The sequence below is a fragment of the Etheostoma cragini genome, chromosome 24, assembly GCF_013103735.1.
Source record: "Etheostoma cragini isolate CJK2018 chromosome 24, CSU_Ecrag_1.0, whole genome shotgun sequence".
Classification (NCBI taxonomy): Eukaryota; Metazoa; Chordata; class Actinopteri; order Perciformes; family Percidae; genus Etheostoma; species Etheostoma cragini.
In genome coordinates, this window is record NC_048430.1 from 10,859,903 (window position 1) to 10,877,943 (window position 18,041).

At 39.9% G+C, this 18,041-nt stretch overlaps 2 protein-coding genes and 2 non-coding genes across 6 annotated transcripts in view; 3 read left to right on the top strand and 1 right to left on the bottom strand.

The window, feature by feature from the left end:
* The window catches only part of LOC117939505 (zinc finger protein 501-like), a 197,132-nt gene that overhangs the window by 80,168 nt on the left and 98,923 nt on the right, over window positions 1-18,041 (bottom strand). The gene's annotated exons all lie outside the window — the stretch shown is intronic.
* trnat-cgu lies at window positions 4,824-4,897 on the top strand. The gene has a single exon. It is a non-coding gene; the product is annotated as a tRNA-Thr (tRNA).
* trnat-ugu lies at window positions 5,624-5,697 on the top strand. The gene has a single exon. It is a non-coding gene; the product is annotated as a tRNA-Thr (tRNA).
* The window catches only part of LOC117939530 (chorion transcription factor Cf2-like), a 62,056-nt gene continuing 54,524 nt past the window's right edge, over window positions 10,510-18,041 (top strand). The window contains exons 1-4 of one of the 3 annotated variants that reach the window (XM_034864962.1): window positions 10,510-10,691; window positions 14,774-15,119; window positions 15,165-15,233; window positions 15,681-16,729. In XM_034864962.1, coding sequence (XP_034720853.1) covers window positions 10,628-10,691; window positions 14,774-15,119; window positions 15,165-15,233; window positions 15,681-15,864 — 663 coding nt within the window. In that variant the 5' untranslated portion in view covers window positions 10,510-10,627 and the 3' untranslated portion in view covers window positions 15,865-16,729. Of the gene's footprint in view, window positions 10,692-14,773; window positions 15,235-15,680; window positions 16,730-18,041 lie in introns of those variants that run through there. The other 2 variants (XM_034864961.1, XM_034864963.1) reach the window with 2 other exon arrangements.

The following is an 18,041-nucleotide window of genomic DNA, read 5'->3' on the forward strand; positions in this document are numbered from 1 at the left end:
TTAGTTTTTTGCACACCCATGTTTTTCCTTTTTTTAAATTTCATTTTTCTCCTATATTGTTGCGTCAAGACACAGTAAATAACATAAGCTTCACCTTTTCAACTTCCTTGTAGGATAAAACACCAGCAGGGGAGAAAATGCATGCATTGTTGGAACCCATCATCAGCTTGTGTTTCTCTAGGGAACGTTTAATCGGGTGCACATTTGTAAAAACAGGTGACGAAAAGTTTGGAACAAAGTACTTCTCTGAGATTTCCACCTTAATGAGGAGATGTGTTTTCAGACACATTCATATCATCATTTGAGAAAATTGGAGACACAGCGGGTAGTCTGTGATGGGCCCACGGAAGAATTCCTTGAAATTAACTTGGCCTCTTAAGTTAAGGAAAAGGTCATGGGTGGGCGGGATAACAACAAGTTGGGTTTAGGAAAAGAAGAACGGGTTGGGTTTAGGAATCTTGACACCCTGTCTCCTGGGTTGTAGTCCTGGGTTGTTTGACCCATCCACCCACCCCCCCCCCGACCAACCTCCCAATGTGGATTTTTGGGCTTTCAAACTACTTGCTACTGTTGTTGCCCATAACATTAGGTCATCTTCTCCTTGACTTTACTTTGGCATTGTTTTCAGTGTGGCCAGTAAAAGTATGATAAGCCCACTGGCTTTTCTGTTAAGTCCCCCTGCCTTATGTTGTAAAGGGGTGGTAACAATTCTGTGAGACCGGGTTTGATTGAGTTGAAACTTGAGACAAATTGTATATCAATTAATAACATATTGTTGGTGAACTTGAGGTTATCTGTGTTTGTCTGATGTGGCTGAGGGAAGTTTCTTCTTATATTGCTTTTCGTAATGTGCTAACAATGACTACAACGAAATTACATATTTAAATTGAAAATGTCCCGACTTAGAGTAACGGATATTTCTTTTTTGTGTCTCTTTCTTTTAAGGGTTATCAACCTATTAGTAATTCTTCAACTGCTTATACATACCATCACCTATGAATTTTTGTAATCTTCATTACTTCATAACTGAATACCCAATTGAAAGTGTTAAAGGTAATAAATCAAAGCAGTTCTGTGAGATTGTCTGTATGATTGCATGTGCTGGTACTGTATGCGTGGAGCTTAATAGCCTAAAAGAGGGTCTCAGGCCGACCGGGACTGGAGACCTGGGGATTTAGCGTTTGAGTGGCGTGCACTGATTCAGAAGTCTATTTGAGATGGCCAGTTAAACCTGTTAAATCTTAAACTCATCAGTTGGTGAAAGAGTCAACTGAGTAAACAAGTATAAAGGTTGTGTTTATGAGATTGTGAAAGACTAAAGAACAAACATTTAAAATAATTAGTTTCATCTGACTCCATCTTTTATTTCATGTTGAGTGAATGTTTGTCATTTAGAAATCTTAGGGACTGATGTAATGTAACTCTGACAGGGAGAAGCATGGATCAAGTCCGCTGTCAGCTGCAGTGTTATTAATATGTTTTGTGTCTTTTTGTCTTTTTCATATCATTTCATCATGCTGTTTCATAAAGTTTTTGTTGATTTTCATTTGGACCTCTAGCCTCTCTCCTTCCTCATCACATCTAAGAACACGTGTTAGTTTTTCAGAGATGAGAGACAACCAAGACTCGATCAAACCTGCAGATTGACTTTAAGTTGCTGTCTCTTGCTTAGTCAGGTTTACTACAGGTGAAATTCGTTAGTCTTCTTCCTAAGTTTTCGGGTTTTCTCCTAGTTTTCCAAATCATTTCCCCATCACTAATAGTTTCACTTTAACAGGTAGCCTGTGATCATATCTCATTCATTTCTGCTGCCTTAGCTATAGTAATGTTCTTCTCTATTCTTTTGATGATCAGAATAATGAATCCCTTCCATTTATTGATAAAGTCGTTGTCTGTCTGTCTAACTAATGAGAAGATTTTTGGGGTCAACATACAGCTACAAACTTTACTTCTTTTCATTTGAGATTGAACAACGTACCATATTTATTGAATATAAATAAATAAATGATTAAATGACAGCATACTTTAGATTTGATCATTTACTCCTTCCAATGTGAGCTCCTTTTGCTCTTAAACAAGCTGCTGCCCCATTAACGAGTACAAATTAATGTATTCATGTATACATTGTTCCATACACGTGTAGTTATTCATTGATTCACTTTCCAAGCTCCACAGGGAGCGCCCACTTTTTGAACGACTCTGGTTCTAATCCCTTCTGTGAAATAACGCCTCTTTGGACATGGATCACCCGTTAAGTTTCTCCTCAATGACCACTGCCAAAAAAAACTACTTATTTTATAAAAAGTAATTCACCCAAATGTGTTTTACTGGAAACATTGTATGGGATACATAGTCGACAGCTGCTGAATCTCAGATCAACAGGCAGTTTAAGAGATTTTCACGAGTTTATGGTAGAGGTGGCGAGCCGAGTCCCTCGTTCTTCATTTGCATAGTAGCCTCGATTCACCTTTATGCAGATTAATCAAATATTTAGACCCCAAAAAGCATCAAACTACTCACCAACATACAGAGAATCTAGTTTAGGGAAAGCATAAACCACCCATAGGGGTACACTGTAATACTGGTCACTTCTTTTCCACACTACATCCAGAGTAAAGCTATATTGTCATTAAGTTGCTCAAATGCTCAGTGCTAGTACCTACTGTAGCAGTGGTAATAGTAGTGGATTGGTGTTTGTATCATTTCTAACACTGCTATTATGAGGTATCATCCTAGCTCATTCTGTTTTCCTAAAATTATATATCAAGGGGAATGGCTGCTATGGCCTAAAGTTATTGTCTTGACACTGTCATAAGACGTTTTTTATAGCCTGCCTGTATGCAGTGAACTGGTGTTGTCTAGGGATAAGAAGTCTTTCATATGACTCAGTCTAAAAAGAATGGTAAAGTAAATATAAACAATTTTAATACTGGTATATGCTTGCTTGGAGGGGATCATGAACCTGTCTGAAATGTGTGTGTGTACTATCTTGGAGGTGACCATGATCCTCTCTAAAATGTCTGTCTAACTAATGAGAAGATTTTTGGGGTCAACATACAGCTACAAACTTTACTTCTTTTCATTTGAGATCGAACAACGTACCATATTTATTGAATATGAATTGTGATTAAATGACAGTATACTTTAGATTTGATCATTTACTCCTTCCAATGTGAGCACAAACAATACCTTGTATTCCTATATCTAGATAAGTGTACCAGTACTTATCTGAACTAACAACATGCTCACTGTCACTAGATAGAAAGAAAACTTTGACGTTCACTCTGTGCTATTCACTGACAGTAAAAAGAAAAGTCATTGTATGCACTGCTGCTAGACTAAATGAAGGAGATAAATGAAGGAGACTTCCCCAACTCTCAGCAATTCCTCATTTGCCCTCTCACAACTGGCAGGTTCGTAATTCCACAGCTGCTGGCCTATCCACCACTTCCTCATCCCAGTCAGTTGCCATATTTCAAGTACTAGGCTGAGGCTACTCTCCCCAATGTGACGTCATTGCCGAATTGAGTTAAATAAAACGTGAATACCAAATATGAAAAAAAACTGACATTTAACAATATTTGGAGACATGAAAAAAATTGTTTACATATCTTGAGTGTTTTATGTACTCAAAAATTAACAGTGGTGGTTAACCTGCAACATGGGCTTTAAGTGAGGTGGATAAGTGCCACATGTACTGTACATTGAAGGAGGAGGGAGAGATAACAAACGAGAAATTAATCTACAAGGGGATACATTTTTGAGACCCTTTTATTTTTTGAATTGTCACATATGTTTCCATTAAAAAAAGTTCCAGATCATTTTTATTAGGAAGTACTGGTTATTAGTTATTGATTAGACTGACTTTTGTGTTTATGGTCAAGTAGGCTTAAGAGATTTGGTCATCCTACAGACGGTGAAGTAATTGTTATATATCCAGAATAAAAGTAATACATATATGTGTGAGTGTGTTTGAAGTTTGAGAGCCAGTTAGAGTTTTTTACATCTGGCCCTGGTCAGTGAAAACCAGCTTAAAGCCAGTTGGTGGACCCACAACCCTCTGATGTTCATTCACACTCAGTTCACTTTGAGATTTGATGTTCAAATGTCTGAACTTTTAGTACTAAATGTCAGCTCTTTGGTGGAGGGTTAAGGCCAGAACACACTAACAGCGTTAATTGACGATCCTTAATTGATGCTTCTCTGGCGCTCTGCAGGCATCAGATTTGAAGCGCTGACAAACCAGAACCAGCAGCATTTTAGAGAAGATCTGTGTTAGGCAAAGGGAAATCTTAGTTATAGTAAATGTTAGAATCTATCAATCAGTGTTTATATTATACAACACATACAATGTGTAAGACAAATGATAGATTACTATTGCAAATATACACACAGAGGGGCTGTGGCTTAGTTGGGGGAAATGCCTGTCTAGTAAACAGGAGCTCCTGGGTTCAAATCCCAGCAGCGCCTTGTTGTTACTCTACAACTTAATATTCTATAATCGCAATTAACATTCTAGAAAAGCAGCTTTATAATCTAGAATATCTAGCCCTGCTGAACTTAACATTCTTGAACTGTAACTTAACATTTAAGAATTTTAACGTTACACTCTTGAACAGCATCTTAATATTCCAGAACGTTAACGTGACATTCTAGAACTACAATGTATAATTCTACAACTGATAGTAACATTCCAGAAGTGCAATTAATTAGGACTTATTCTGTAAAGTTGATGTTTTAATCTATCAATCAGCCAGTATATTATACAGCTCATACAAGGTGAAAGACAATTGAAGGTTTAATATTAGAGAAGTATACATAGTGGTGCTGTGACTTAGTTGGCTAAAGTGCCTGTCTCGTAAACAGGAGATCCTGGGTTCAAATCCCAGCAGCACCTTGTCGTTGCAGGGATAACTATTATCTGCATACCATTTCCATATTTACCCTATCCCCATGCAACACAGTATGGTACATGTATGCTTCCCCCGTAGGTAATGAAAAACGTTAATACAAACAGCTGTTTTTTAACACGTTACAATCTTGAACCACATCGTAAAATTCCAAAACTTCAACATGACAATGTAATTGTACAACTTAAAATTCGACAACTGTAATTAAAATTCTAGAACAGCAATTTAACACTCTGGAATATCTAGCCCAGTTTAATTTAACAATCTAAACTTTTAACGTTACCTTCTTGAACAGCAACTTAAAATTCTAGAACGTTAACGTGACATTCTAGTACTACAACGTATAATTCTAAAACTGTTACTGACATTCCAGAAGTGCAATTGCTTGGGACTTATTGTGCAAAGTTGATGTTATAATCTTTCAATCAGTCAGTATATTGTACAGCTCATGCAAGGTGAAAAACAATGGAAAGTTGAATGTTACAGAAGTACACATAGTGGTGCTGTGGCTTAGTTGGTTAAAATGCATGTCTAGTGAACAGGAGATCCTATGTTCAGATCCCAGCAGCACCTTGTTGTTGCAGAGATAACTATTCTGTGCATACCATTTGCATGTTTACCCTATAATCATGTTCTTTATTTATTTGTATACTATACAGCTCATACAAGGTGAAAGATGATGCAAGGTTTAATATAAGAGATGTATACAAAGAGGTGCTGTGGCTTAGTTGGTGAAAGTGCCTGTCTTGTAAACAGGAGATCCAGGGTTCAAATCCCAGCAGCACCTTGTTGTTGTGCGGATAACTATTCCGCACATCCCAATTGCATATTTACCCAATAATCATGTTATAATTTACGTTGTAAGTATGCTTTCCTGGTAACAAATGAATAAAAAGGAATCAAAGGACTTTTGAGACTGTTCTTTAATATGTAAAAATGTTAAAACACATTGTAAAATTCTAGAACTTCAACCTGACAATGTAATTCTATAATTTACTATTATAGAACTGTATTTTACATTCTAGAAAAGCAATTTGACACTCCAGTATATCTAGCCTGGATTAACATTCTAGAAGTGTGATTGAACATTCTAGATTTTTAAATATACTCTACAAATTAATATTCTAGAATCGTACTTAACATTCTAGAAAAACAACTTAACAGTCTAGAATATCTAGCCCTGCTTAACTTAACATTCTTGAACTGTAACTTAACAGTTAAGAATTTTAACGTTACACTCTTGAACAGCATCTTAATATTCTTGAACGTTCACGTGACATTCTAGAACTACAACGTATAATTCTAGAACTGTTACTAACATTCCCGAAGTGCAAGTGCTTAGGACTTAGGACTGTGCAAAGTTGATGTTAGAATCAAACAACCAGACAGTATATTATACAGCTCATACAAGATTAAAGACACTTGAAGGTTTAATATTAGGGATTTACACAAAGAGGTGCTGTGGTTTAGTCGGTGAAAGTGCCTGTTTTGTAAACACTAGATCCTGGGTTCAAATCCTGGCAGCACTTTGATGTTGCAGAGATAACTATTCTCTGCATACCATTTGCATATTTACCCTATCCCCATGCAACACAGTATGGTACAAAGATGCTTCCCCCGTAGCTAATTAAAATTGCTAATACAAACGCCTGTTTCTTAACATGTTACAATCTTAAACCATATCGTAAAATTCCAAAACTTCAACTTGACAATGTAATTGTACAACATAAAATTATATTACTGTAATTAACATTCTATAACCCAGCTTAATTTAATATTCTAGAGTTTTAATATGCCTGCCAATCAGAAGGTTGGGGGTTCAATCCCTGGCCCTGCAGTCCCATGTCGAAGTGTCCTTGGGCAAGACACTGAACCCTGAGTTGCCCCCGATGCTGCACATCGGAGTGTGAATGTGTGTGAGTGTTTATCTGAAGAGCAGGTGGCACCTTGTACGGCAGCCTCGGCCACAGTGTATGAATGTGTGTGAATGGTGAATTTTAGATGTAAAAGCGCTTTGAGTAGTCGTTAAGACTAGAAAAGCGCTATATAAATTCTAGAACGTTAACATGACATTCTAGAACTGCAACGTATAATTCTAGAACTGTTAATAACATCCAAGAAGTGCAATTGCTCAGGACTTATTTTGAAAAGTCACTGAAATGTCCCTCTCTTCCCGGCCGGCTTACAAAACTTCTGGAAAGGCTACAAAGACACAGAGGAAATCTTTAGAGAGGACTAGCTGTCGGCTAACGTGCTACAGCTATGGCGAAACGATAGCTCGTGGCGAAGCAACTAAATTCTTTGTAAAAGTTGCTCGGCTAGCTCAGTCGGTAGAGCATTAACTTAAACTCCCTGTGTTGTGTGTTAGAGCCCCTTGTCTTCAGTTAGGGTCCTCCCCCAAAGCTATACTTCTGAATATCTACAGACCATCTAAAGATTGTGCAACGTTCATAGATGACTTCACCAAACTTGCGGGTGATTTTAACATTAATGTTGACAACTCCCAGGACAGGGTGACCAAAGAACTGTGTTGTGTTTCTGAGAACTATGGACTGACTCAGCATGTGACAGAGCCCACGCACAATAAGGGCACACTCTGGACTTGATTGTCTCCAAGGGTTTGAATATTTCCAAGGTTGTGGAGACTGACGTTGCGCTCTCTTATAATTTTGCATGTGTTTTCTTGAACGGCAATATCTCTGTGCCCAAAAGGTGGGACTCTATGCTCCTCTTGTGGTTTTGCCTTGGCTCTTTTAATTTCACTTTTTAGGTCAGCTCGAGCAACCCTGAGAAGGCAGCGTCGCAAGCTCTGTGGACTGGACGGACATGGCTGGTCATCCAGTGTTTCTGGTAAGGAAAGACTGGGTATGATTTTGTCCACAGTCACATTTACAATGCAGAACTTGATATAGTCCAGAACTGTTCTTGTGAATGTTTCCTGCTCCTGGTGTTCGAGTAAGTCCCAGTTCGTCTAGCTGAAGCAGTCCTCTAGTGCCAAGTAAATGTAAATGTCCTGTATTTATATAGCGCTTTTCCAGTCTTAACAACTGCTCAAAGCGCTTTTACATCTACAGGAAACATTCACCATTCACACACATTCATACACTGTGGCCGGGGCTGCCGTACAAGGTGCCACCTGCTCATCAGATAAACATTCACACACATTCACACTCCGATGCGCAGCACCTGGGGCAACTCGGAGTTCAGTGTCTTGCCCAAGGACACTTCGACAATGACTGCAGGGGCGGGGATCGAACCATCAACCTTCCGATTGGCAGGCAACCGCTCTTCCACTGAGCCACAGCCGCCCCAAGTGGGCCTGGCACTGCGTCTGAGGGGTGTGTAGGCTGGGGAGGAGGAGAGAAAGATGGTCTGACTGGCCAAGATGGGGGAGGGTTATGGTTCTGTATGTGTGTATGTGTGCTTGTATGTTGGAGTAAACATACGTACGTACATACAGAGCCCTCCTCCTCTACTCTTACTGGAGTTGTCAGGCCTGTCCCAGCGTAGTAGGGTGCGGCAAGCTAGGTGCATGCTAACATCGGGTATCCCCGGGTGAAGCCAGGTTTCAGTGATAATCAAAACACAGCAGTCATGAACAAAGCAATTTCCAGCAAATTGTTATTCCAGATTTTCTGTTGTATGCGTCAGCGCTCTGGCATTGGAGAGATACAGGCTTGGAAGCGGTGGCTTGTGAGGTTGTTTTCTTAGCCTTAGCAAGACGGTGGCCCTGCAGCCGCGTTTCTTCTTCCTCTCCCCGCGCCGTCTCCGCCGCCTCCTAGCCCCGACAATGATCCACGGAGACCCGGGCTGTTTTGCTATGTTCGATTGCGATGTTGTGCTTTTGGTAATAATCATGGAAAATAGCTCTCTGGCGCCGGTCACTGATGTCTAAAAGGTCCTGGCGGGTGTAGTGGATATTTGCATAGCCAAAAGTCGCACAAACAAGAAAAAAAGTAGTACAAAAACAACAAAAAAGAACACTGAAATCAACATTGTTGGTCAATTGCTGCATCAACTTGCGCCACCATCTCACATTATATAACTGTTTCCTTTAGCGTTTTGTCCGGCATGTTGCAGCATCAGGGGTGCCCGGTGTACGCTGGGAAGATGTTTGTTGAGTAATGCAAAGTGCATGCGATTTCGATGGCAGTGAGAAGTGTGTGTGGCCTTTTGGGTGTGACCACGTTGTGACCAGGTGTATCTGCCATGAGTAAGGCTGCTCTTGCAACCCACCAGCATGTGTTTCAGTGTTGCTGGGGCAAGACTCTAAGGACAGGCTGGATCCTCTCCAAACCAGAGATGTACAGTAGGTTGGTTGGAGAGGGCAGGGCATCATATGTGGTTCTTGTGGTAAAGCTCAGCATATTGGACTCCATGTTCCATAGTTCACTCCAAGTGATCTTCCTCCTCTCCACAACCATACCACCTCATCCAACGGCTTCGCTTGGTTTGGGACACCGCCCTGGCACACCTGTCTGCTTCCTCCAGGGGGCGCACCTCCTCCACCACCAGGCGTTCAGCTGGAGTAGCCTTCTGCCATGTGGGTGTTGTTGCTCCCAACCCTAGGCCCTGCTCTGCCATGTTGGACTTTGGCCACTATGTCCTGTTGTCTCAGAGTGGCCTTTACCTGTGCCACTGCTGCACCTGGTCTCCACGGATCACTTGACTTTGTACTCTGGTTGCCCATAACCAAGAGTGAAAGTATTTCTCTCAACACTACAATTTAGTTGTCATTACAAGGTAGGCTGTGTGTGTGACTCTGTGTGTGCAATCCAGTCTCCACGTTGTAACAGCCTTAAGTTTACTGACAGTACATAAAGCCACCCTTTTTACTGTTCCCTGTGTATCTCACTTCACATTGTCTTTGCTTTCTATTTTCCTCTGGCTTTCCTCTCAAACAGCCGCTCTGATGCCGCTCACAGTCTCTCAATGGAAAATTCTCCCTCTCACTGATAATAATAATAATAATAATACATTTTATTTAACAGCGCCTTTCTAACACTCAAGGACGCTTTACAGACAATAAAAGACAGATACAGATGTCATACTGATGGCTGATGTATGGTTCTGTGTTGAGTCTACGTACAATCCGCCTACTGAATTACACTGCCCAATGGACGTATTAGTTGTTAAACAGTAACAAAGTCCACAAAATGTATAAATATGTTATGTTTAGGCAGTAGCATGTGTGTTGTGTACTGTCACGAGGGTATCAGTGTAGAGGGATTTAGATCATGCAAAAAGTATATTTTCATCAATAGTTTGCCTAATACACCCATCTTGAATGCCATTGTTTATAAGGGCATACATGTATTAAGTTAATAAGAATATAATTTTTTTAGTATTTTCAGTATTGCTTGTATTACTTCTCATGCTCATTTAACTTTGTTCAAGTTGCCATTTAGGAAAAAAAAGGCCCAGGCGATATTTAATTTAGACTTTCCTCATCACCAGCAGGAGGCAGCAGTGCAGTAACACTGTCCTAGTCTGCCGGGATGGACAGAAGAAGAGGTACACTGCCGGAATTCTGCAAGAAGAAGAAGAAGAAGAAGAAGAAGAAGAAGAAAAAGAAGAAGAAGAAGAAGAAGAAGAAGAAGAAGAAGACAACTACGGTTCATATGTTAACGACCTAAAGACCGGACATTTAGCGGAGAGAAGCCGTTAGCAGGTTCCAAATAACGGCAGAAACCCCGAGGAGTTAACTTGCTACAGACATGGACCGACACCGGAAACCACTGCGGGTGGTTTTAAAACCGGAAACGAAACTGCGGGGAGAAGGTTTGTTTTTACTGCTGTGATAATGAGGCTAAGCTAACGTGAGCTAGACCCTTCTCAGCCTGTTAGCCGGAGCTAGCTCCTGAACTTAACGTGTTTTAATAGAAGATCCATTAAGAGAGAGTCCAAGAGTTTAAGTAGTGTTAAATATGTATCTGTTTGTGTCTATATCAGTGAAAGAAGCAGCTGTGAATGGTTTCCAGCTCAAGTGTCCTGGTGTTACGGGACTGACTAACTTCTAAACAACAACTTAATAGCTAGGCTACTAACACGGTGTTCCGGTGTTCCGGTTTAACGAGAGTTAACTGGCGACCGTCAGCCATAAGCGTCTGTTGTTGTCGTAGTGACGACAGCTGTTGAAAACAGGAAGAGAATACGTAGCTGTCCGCGTGAAAGCCTTTTTGTTAAGTTGTCATTAAAATGTAAAACATAACGACGTGTACAATACCTCTCTGATTTAACTTTGGAGTCTAGTCTGAGGAAACTTGTCCGTCGCGTTTGGAACGCGGCTTGCTGTTAAGGACAACAGAAACAGCGTTGCCCTTCATGTTAATGTCTAAAATACGTTTTATTAAACACATATTTTCGTCTTCAGAGCCTGTTTAAGTGAACAGCGAAAAAAAATGAATGTATCAACTTGGATTTGAACTCGTAGCTGCCTATGTGAGAAAATATAAAGGTTACAGCGGCCTAACGCAACTTGCCATAGCTTTGCATCAGGAGTGGATGGGCATGGCTTGATATCAACTCAAACGTCACAGCGTCTCTTAAAATGAATAGGCAGCCAGATCAACTGGTGACCACACCACACTGCGTGCAAATAACTTACAAGTTGCTCTTGCTCAGAAATTAATGTCAATTGTCAATTGTAAGAACGTTCAAATCAACCAGTCAAATAAAATGTCCATCTAGTCCATCTATCATTTAGACATTAACATGAAGGGCAACGCTGTTTCTGTTGTCCTTAACAGCAAGCCGCGTTCCAAACGCGACGGACAAGTTTCCTCAGACTAGACTCCAAAGTCAAGTCAGAGAGGTAATTTACATGTCGTTATATTTTACATTTTAATGACAACTTAACAAAAAGGCATTCACGAAAGCTACGTGTTCTCTTTCCGTTTTCAACAGCTGTCGTCACTACGACAACAACAGACGCTTTTGGCTGACGGTCGCCAGTTAACATCGACTCTCGTTAAACTGGTGATGGCTGAGCGTTACTGCGCAGCCTCCAACTGAGCTCAAAGACGTAGATATGACGTGTGCAATGTGTCTGAAAGTTGTAAGGCTGAGTTCAATTGCTCTATCTTACAACTGATATATACTTCTGGCTACTGAACTGGTTGCAGTTCCACCACAGTTCAACTGGGGGTGCTCATAGGCCAGGACAGAATGAATGGGACTCTATGGAGCTAAACTTCTCAAAATCCACTTTTCTCAGGATATAAATGATTTTCTAGTCATTTCAACGTGGCATTTGAAAGGGACGACTGAGGATGTGGCCTTGACCAACTGCCACTTTGCTCATTTCAAAGCCATGATGTCTTTCTGTCATGGGTGGGCCAAATTCTGTGGGCGGGCAAAGCAGAGAAAGGGGAGGTAACCTTGTCCCTTATGACCTCATAAGGGGCAAGATTCCAAATCATCGGAGCTTTCAATTTCTCAAAGGCAAAGCAGGATGCCCAGGGCTCGGTTAACACCTATCACCATTTTTATCCAGGCTGGGGGTATTAATATTAACGTTAACCCTCTGAGCCTGAGACACTCGCCCACGAGTAACAAAACACCTCTGATTCATAGTTTAATAACTTTTGAACCATACAAGCTTTTTACTTACTTTTGGTTTCGTTTAAATCCTGACGATTTCATCTTTACGGCAGTCTTTTCCGTGTCTTTCTAGCCTCTACAGGGGATTTTCTATCCAGCCTGGAACTTCAGCCTCTTTGGGCTTTAAATCTACACTGTTATATCCAAGATTGATCCACTTTATGTCCATAATTCATCGCGTTTTGGCTCATTTTATGCCGCCGGATCGCTCCTGCTTCTTTCTGCTCTCTCCCTCTGTTTGCCTCTCTCTCATGTCCGCGTTTTCCGGAAATAACATGCCCATATATAGGAGATAAAGTCACCCCTCTTGTATGGAAGGTCAGAGGGGACAAAAAGGCCTATCGGCTCTATGGAAGGCCAAATGATACATAATTTGACAAACATTTGCTTGTATAACATTGCTGTGGGTGTAATATGAATAAATAAGACATTATTATGTTATTATTGGCATAAGTAAATGTCATGAGAGCAAAACGTCTTGAATTGTTTTGAAGAAATGCATGTATTTTGTCAACTGTATAAGCAATAATGATTATTTCTTCACAGTGTGACTCCCAAGACATATGATAAGTGTTTTAGAAAGGAAAATGGCTTATTAATTAATTTTCTGTCTGTGATATCAATACGTTTCTGGAAGATTCATGTTCCGTTTTATTTATTTATTTATCTTTAAGAAACCTTAAAGTGACGTTTTATGGCTCTGCTTCGGATGCCATCAAGTGGGAAGTACGTTTGTAATCAGTCCTTCACTGACCAATAAGCATTCATTAGCAAAATGCAAAGGTGTCTGGGCAACAACGACTCAAACTGTAGGAAATCACAAGGACACAAGTACTCGTTTATTCAGCTTTTGACCCATTAACCGTGTTAAACTTGCAAAAGCTACAATCAAATCTGATGTTTCTCAACAACAATCAGGGAAAGACACGTTAAGCCGTCTAGCTCCATTGACTCCCATTAGTTTTGCACTGGACCGGAACTCTGGTGGAACTGGAACCAAATTCGATACAATGGGGCTTAATAGGGAGGGAAAATGCTTTCCGTAAAAATACATTTATCTCAAAACAAGGTTGGTGCCCCATGAACTTATGTAAATGAGCATATAGATCGCTTAGTCATGCCGTAGCTGGTTTTAAGTCTACCAATACAATTGTATGGCTTTTACTCAAAACTGTCAATGTAGAAATTGTGTTGCAATTGACTTCCGGAACCAGCTGTGGACGGGACTCTTGAGCTCTATACTTTTCCTAGCTTAAGTCAGGATGACACATCAATTTAGCAGCTCTTCATCTGTAATTTCTTCTTCCAAAATAAGGTCCTGTGGCTCAGTGGTAGTGCCGTCGCCTTCTAATCGGAAGGTTGGCAGTTTGATCTTGTAAATGTATGCAAGTCTAATGAGTAGGTGGCACCTTGTACGGGTTTGAATCCATCCTGCAGCCCTTTGCTGCGTGTCATCCCCCATCTCTCGCTCCCTCCCACTTTCACACGTCTAATCATTGTCTCTGTCCAATAAAGGGTAAACCCCCCAACAAAATAATAACCAAACAGTTAAAAGGATCTGCAAAGGAATTAGTAGAAATATAATGAACTCTGCATTATGGGAATTTAATATTTTCTTTAGGCTATTTCTATTTAGTTTAAATGTAAATTAATGCTGTTAATATTTCCAATGCAAACATTACCTTTTTTGACAAAACATTTCAGTTAAAGGGAAGTGTCTGTTGGGATCCAGGCTGTTGATAAAACTTAGTTTAATTAGAAATCATATACCATAGGATGTAACTATATCAGAGACAGATAATTATGGTGGTTAAACAGATATACTGTAGATAATGACATCTTTCCAAACTGACTGGGTTGTCTTGTTTTCAGTTTGTGAACTGGTATACTGTCAAGTGTAAGCAACCACTGCAAAAGTTAGTTTTTCATAATATACTATAATCTGGGCTTTCAGCTGTATACTGAGGTTCTAAAATCAGACTGAGATGCTCTCAACTATGGCATGGTAGAAGATTAGCAACACGTTCTGGATAATTCCAAAGACAATCAGCCTACCAAGGATGTGTACCTGCTGTTGGACCCTAGGGCAGGCATTTTTTACCTAAACACTCCATGTCAGTTGTCAACGGGGAGTGTGATGCCTCACACTCAGACTTTGGGGACTTGGGGTAAAGCAGATTTAGTCATTATGAACCTTTTCAGATTGAATGTAGCCAATTGCAAAGTATTAAGATTTACATAAATGGCTGTTTGTGTTTCAGCTTTACCTTTAGATGTCCAGAAAGTGATTGTTGGTGAAGAACATCAGCAGGAGTGGAGCTCCAGTCTGGACCAGGAGGACATGAAGTGCCGCCACATTAAAGAGGAGCAGGAAGAACTCCAGATCAGTCAGGAAAGAAAACAGAGTCAAGGGCTGGAGGAGACTGATGTCACAAAGGTCCCATTTGCTCCTGTCCATGTGAAGAATGAGGATAATGAAGAGGACTGTGGAGGATCAGAACTAACCATGAAATCAGTTCAAGATGCACATTTACAACCAGATACTGATGATGAGACTGGAGACTCTTCTGAACCTGAGAATAATGACAGTGCTGATTGGAAAGAGACCAGAGAACCTTGGTCAGGTTTGAACTCTATGAATACTGATGAAGTCCATGTCAGTGCTTCAAGATGTACTACTGGTGAGAAAGACCATGAGAAAAGATTTGGCACCAGTGGACATCTGAAGCAACACCTGAGATCTCATACACTCAAGAGGCCATTTAGCTGCACAGTCTGTAAGAAAGCTTTTAAACAAAGGGGACATTTACAAAAACACATGAAAACCCACACAGTAGAGAAACCATTTAGCTGCTCAGTCTGTAAGAAAACCTTTATACTGAGCGAATATTTACAGGCACACATGAGAATCCACACAGGAGAAAAACCGTTTAGCTGCTCAATATGTAGTAAAGCTTTTACCGTGAGTGGAAATTTACAGGCACACATGAGAATCCACACAGGAGAGAAGCCGTTTAGCTGTTCATTCTGCGAGAAGGCTTTTACAGAGAGTGGGCATTTACAGGCACACATGAGAATCCACACAGGAGAGAAACCATTTAGCTGCTCCGTCTGTAAGAAGTCTTTTAGAGTGAGTGGAAGTTTACGGATCCACATGAGGGTCCACACTGGAGAGAGACCATTTAGCTGCTCCGTCTGTAAGAAATCGTTTACAGTTAGTGGAAGTTTACAGAAACACATGAGAACCCACACAGGAGAGAGACCATTTAGCTGTACTGTCTGTAAGAAGGATTTTACAGAGAGGGGACATTTGCAGCAACACATGAGAACCCACATAAGAGAAACCATTTAGCTGTGTGAAGTTGAGCTCTAGTCTGGAAGAACAGTATAGAACCTCAGTCCGTTTTAAACACAAAAAAATGAATAAACTTCTAAATGTTATAGGAGATGTTATACTCGGTAGGTCTTTTTTAAAAGTCTAAATTCCAATAAGGATTATTGTTGGCTTTAAAATGTCTTTAAATAGGACGGTGATAGGTCTAAAATAAATTGTATTGGACTATGAAATTAAAGTAACTGTTGACATCCAGGGAACTCCAAAGATTACCTTATTCATTTTGCAAGTTTAACTGGACTTGTTGGGAAATAAATCAAACAGCCAGTCCACGCAACCCCAGCCCTCTCCAAAAGGCAGCTGTTCTGCTTTCACAAGGACCCAACTCAGTCTCCCTTAAGTGATTTTGACAACACCATCCCTATAAAAGCAAAAATTGCTATTCTTTTTTTTTTCCTCTACTCCAAAAGGAGAATAAACAACATTATTGCATCTCTTAGCTGGGGCCCAGATCATTTCTCAGCAAAAGCATGGCCTACTGAAATTAGCCAAACACAGGAACTCTTCATCTGCAGATGATTAGAGTAAACCAGTTAGCAACCAACATGTACAAAGTCTACCAGCCAACCTGAAAAAAGATTGAGATGCACCACAACAGAGACTGCATCGTTTGACCTCAGAACCACTATTCTCCCAGCCTCGCTTTCCCACCATGATGGAACCAGCGAACAGATGGTTTCTTTCTGTGGTAATGTAACCAACTGGGCTAGCAGTAGCATAGCAACAGTGGCTAAGCAAAGCTGTTTTACATCTGTTAAAAGAGCCCAACCTGATACAGGATTTTTAAGACTGATACTGTTTGGTTATTTAAAAAACAATATGCCTTTATATTTATATAGAAATCTGTTACAAAACAAAGATTTCCTTAACATTGGTTATTTGTAGTTCTCACTAAAAAATATATTTGTTTAATTTGTAACAAAATATATATAAAAGTTCTGATAAATAAAATGTATGAAAATACATTTAAGATACAAAACTTAAAGTCCTTTGAAAAAAAACTAACAATTACAAGAAAAATCAGTGTTGACAACAGGGACGTTGTATATCGCCCTCTGGTGGACAGACTATGCAACGCCAACCCTCATAACTTGGTTGACTTTATTTTTTAGCTATTCATTTATCAAAATCATTTATTTGTCATTATGGATGATTCTGATAAATGAATATTTTTTTAATTAATATTTTTTAATTCGCCATTATAAATGCCGATACAATACATCGGGAAATGCCTAATATCGGCCAATAATATCGGCCTGCCGATATATCGGTCGGGCTCCATCTGTTAATGTACATGTTTTAATTTACTGTCATCCAGACCTATATTGTTTGATTTAGTCAAGTTATTGGGTAGCCAAATGGCTAAACTGATAAGTTCTGCTTCACAGAGACACGCTTGCACCTCCTCTTTCCTAACCTGGTACCTTAATTTACACAGATTGAATTTAAAATCCAGACATACACACTTTAATAGTTCGCAAGCCTCTCGCCTTACAGCCTTTGATTTGACTTAGACATAGAACACGCCGTGAGAAGACTCACGTCAGTCACAGCTCAGCCATCTTGTATTGATCTGTACAACCAAAACCAAATAAACTCATCCGTCCGTGTATTTTACTTTTGCTTTATTAATTTGGGTAATTAATGCTCTGGAAAATACATGTCTGTGTAATTTTGAACAAGCGGAACTTTTGCCTACGTCTCCCGTGACAAGAAATCTGATATCTTTCAACTTTTGCTAGTTTTTGGTATGTTCATTTTGGTTGTAGTTATTCATTATATATTACAGCAGCGTGAATGTTGTGTTATGCACGGACGTAGTGTTTAAACGTCACGGAAATTACCAAATCAAATATTGACTTCTTTTGAAACAAGATTTTCCACTTTGTAAGTAGAAAATTGGTTTTTATATATTGTATGTAAATCTGATGCACAGGTGGTTGCCAAAAGGGAAATAATAATAAATGAATTCAGTCTGGCTGCCAAGGGCAATCTTTACAGTTGAGGCCTGACATTTAGATGCACTTTGCGATTAAACACATGGTTGATTTTAATCCTGTATGTCCAAATCTTAATTCTGAATAAACCACTTCCTCTTTTTTGCACTTCCCTGGTAAAGTCTAGCCACTTTATTG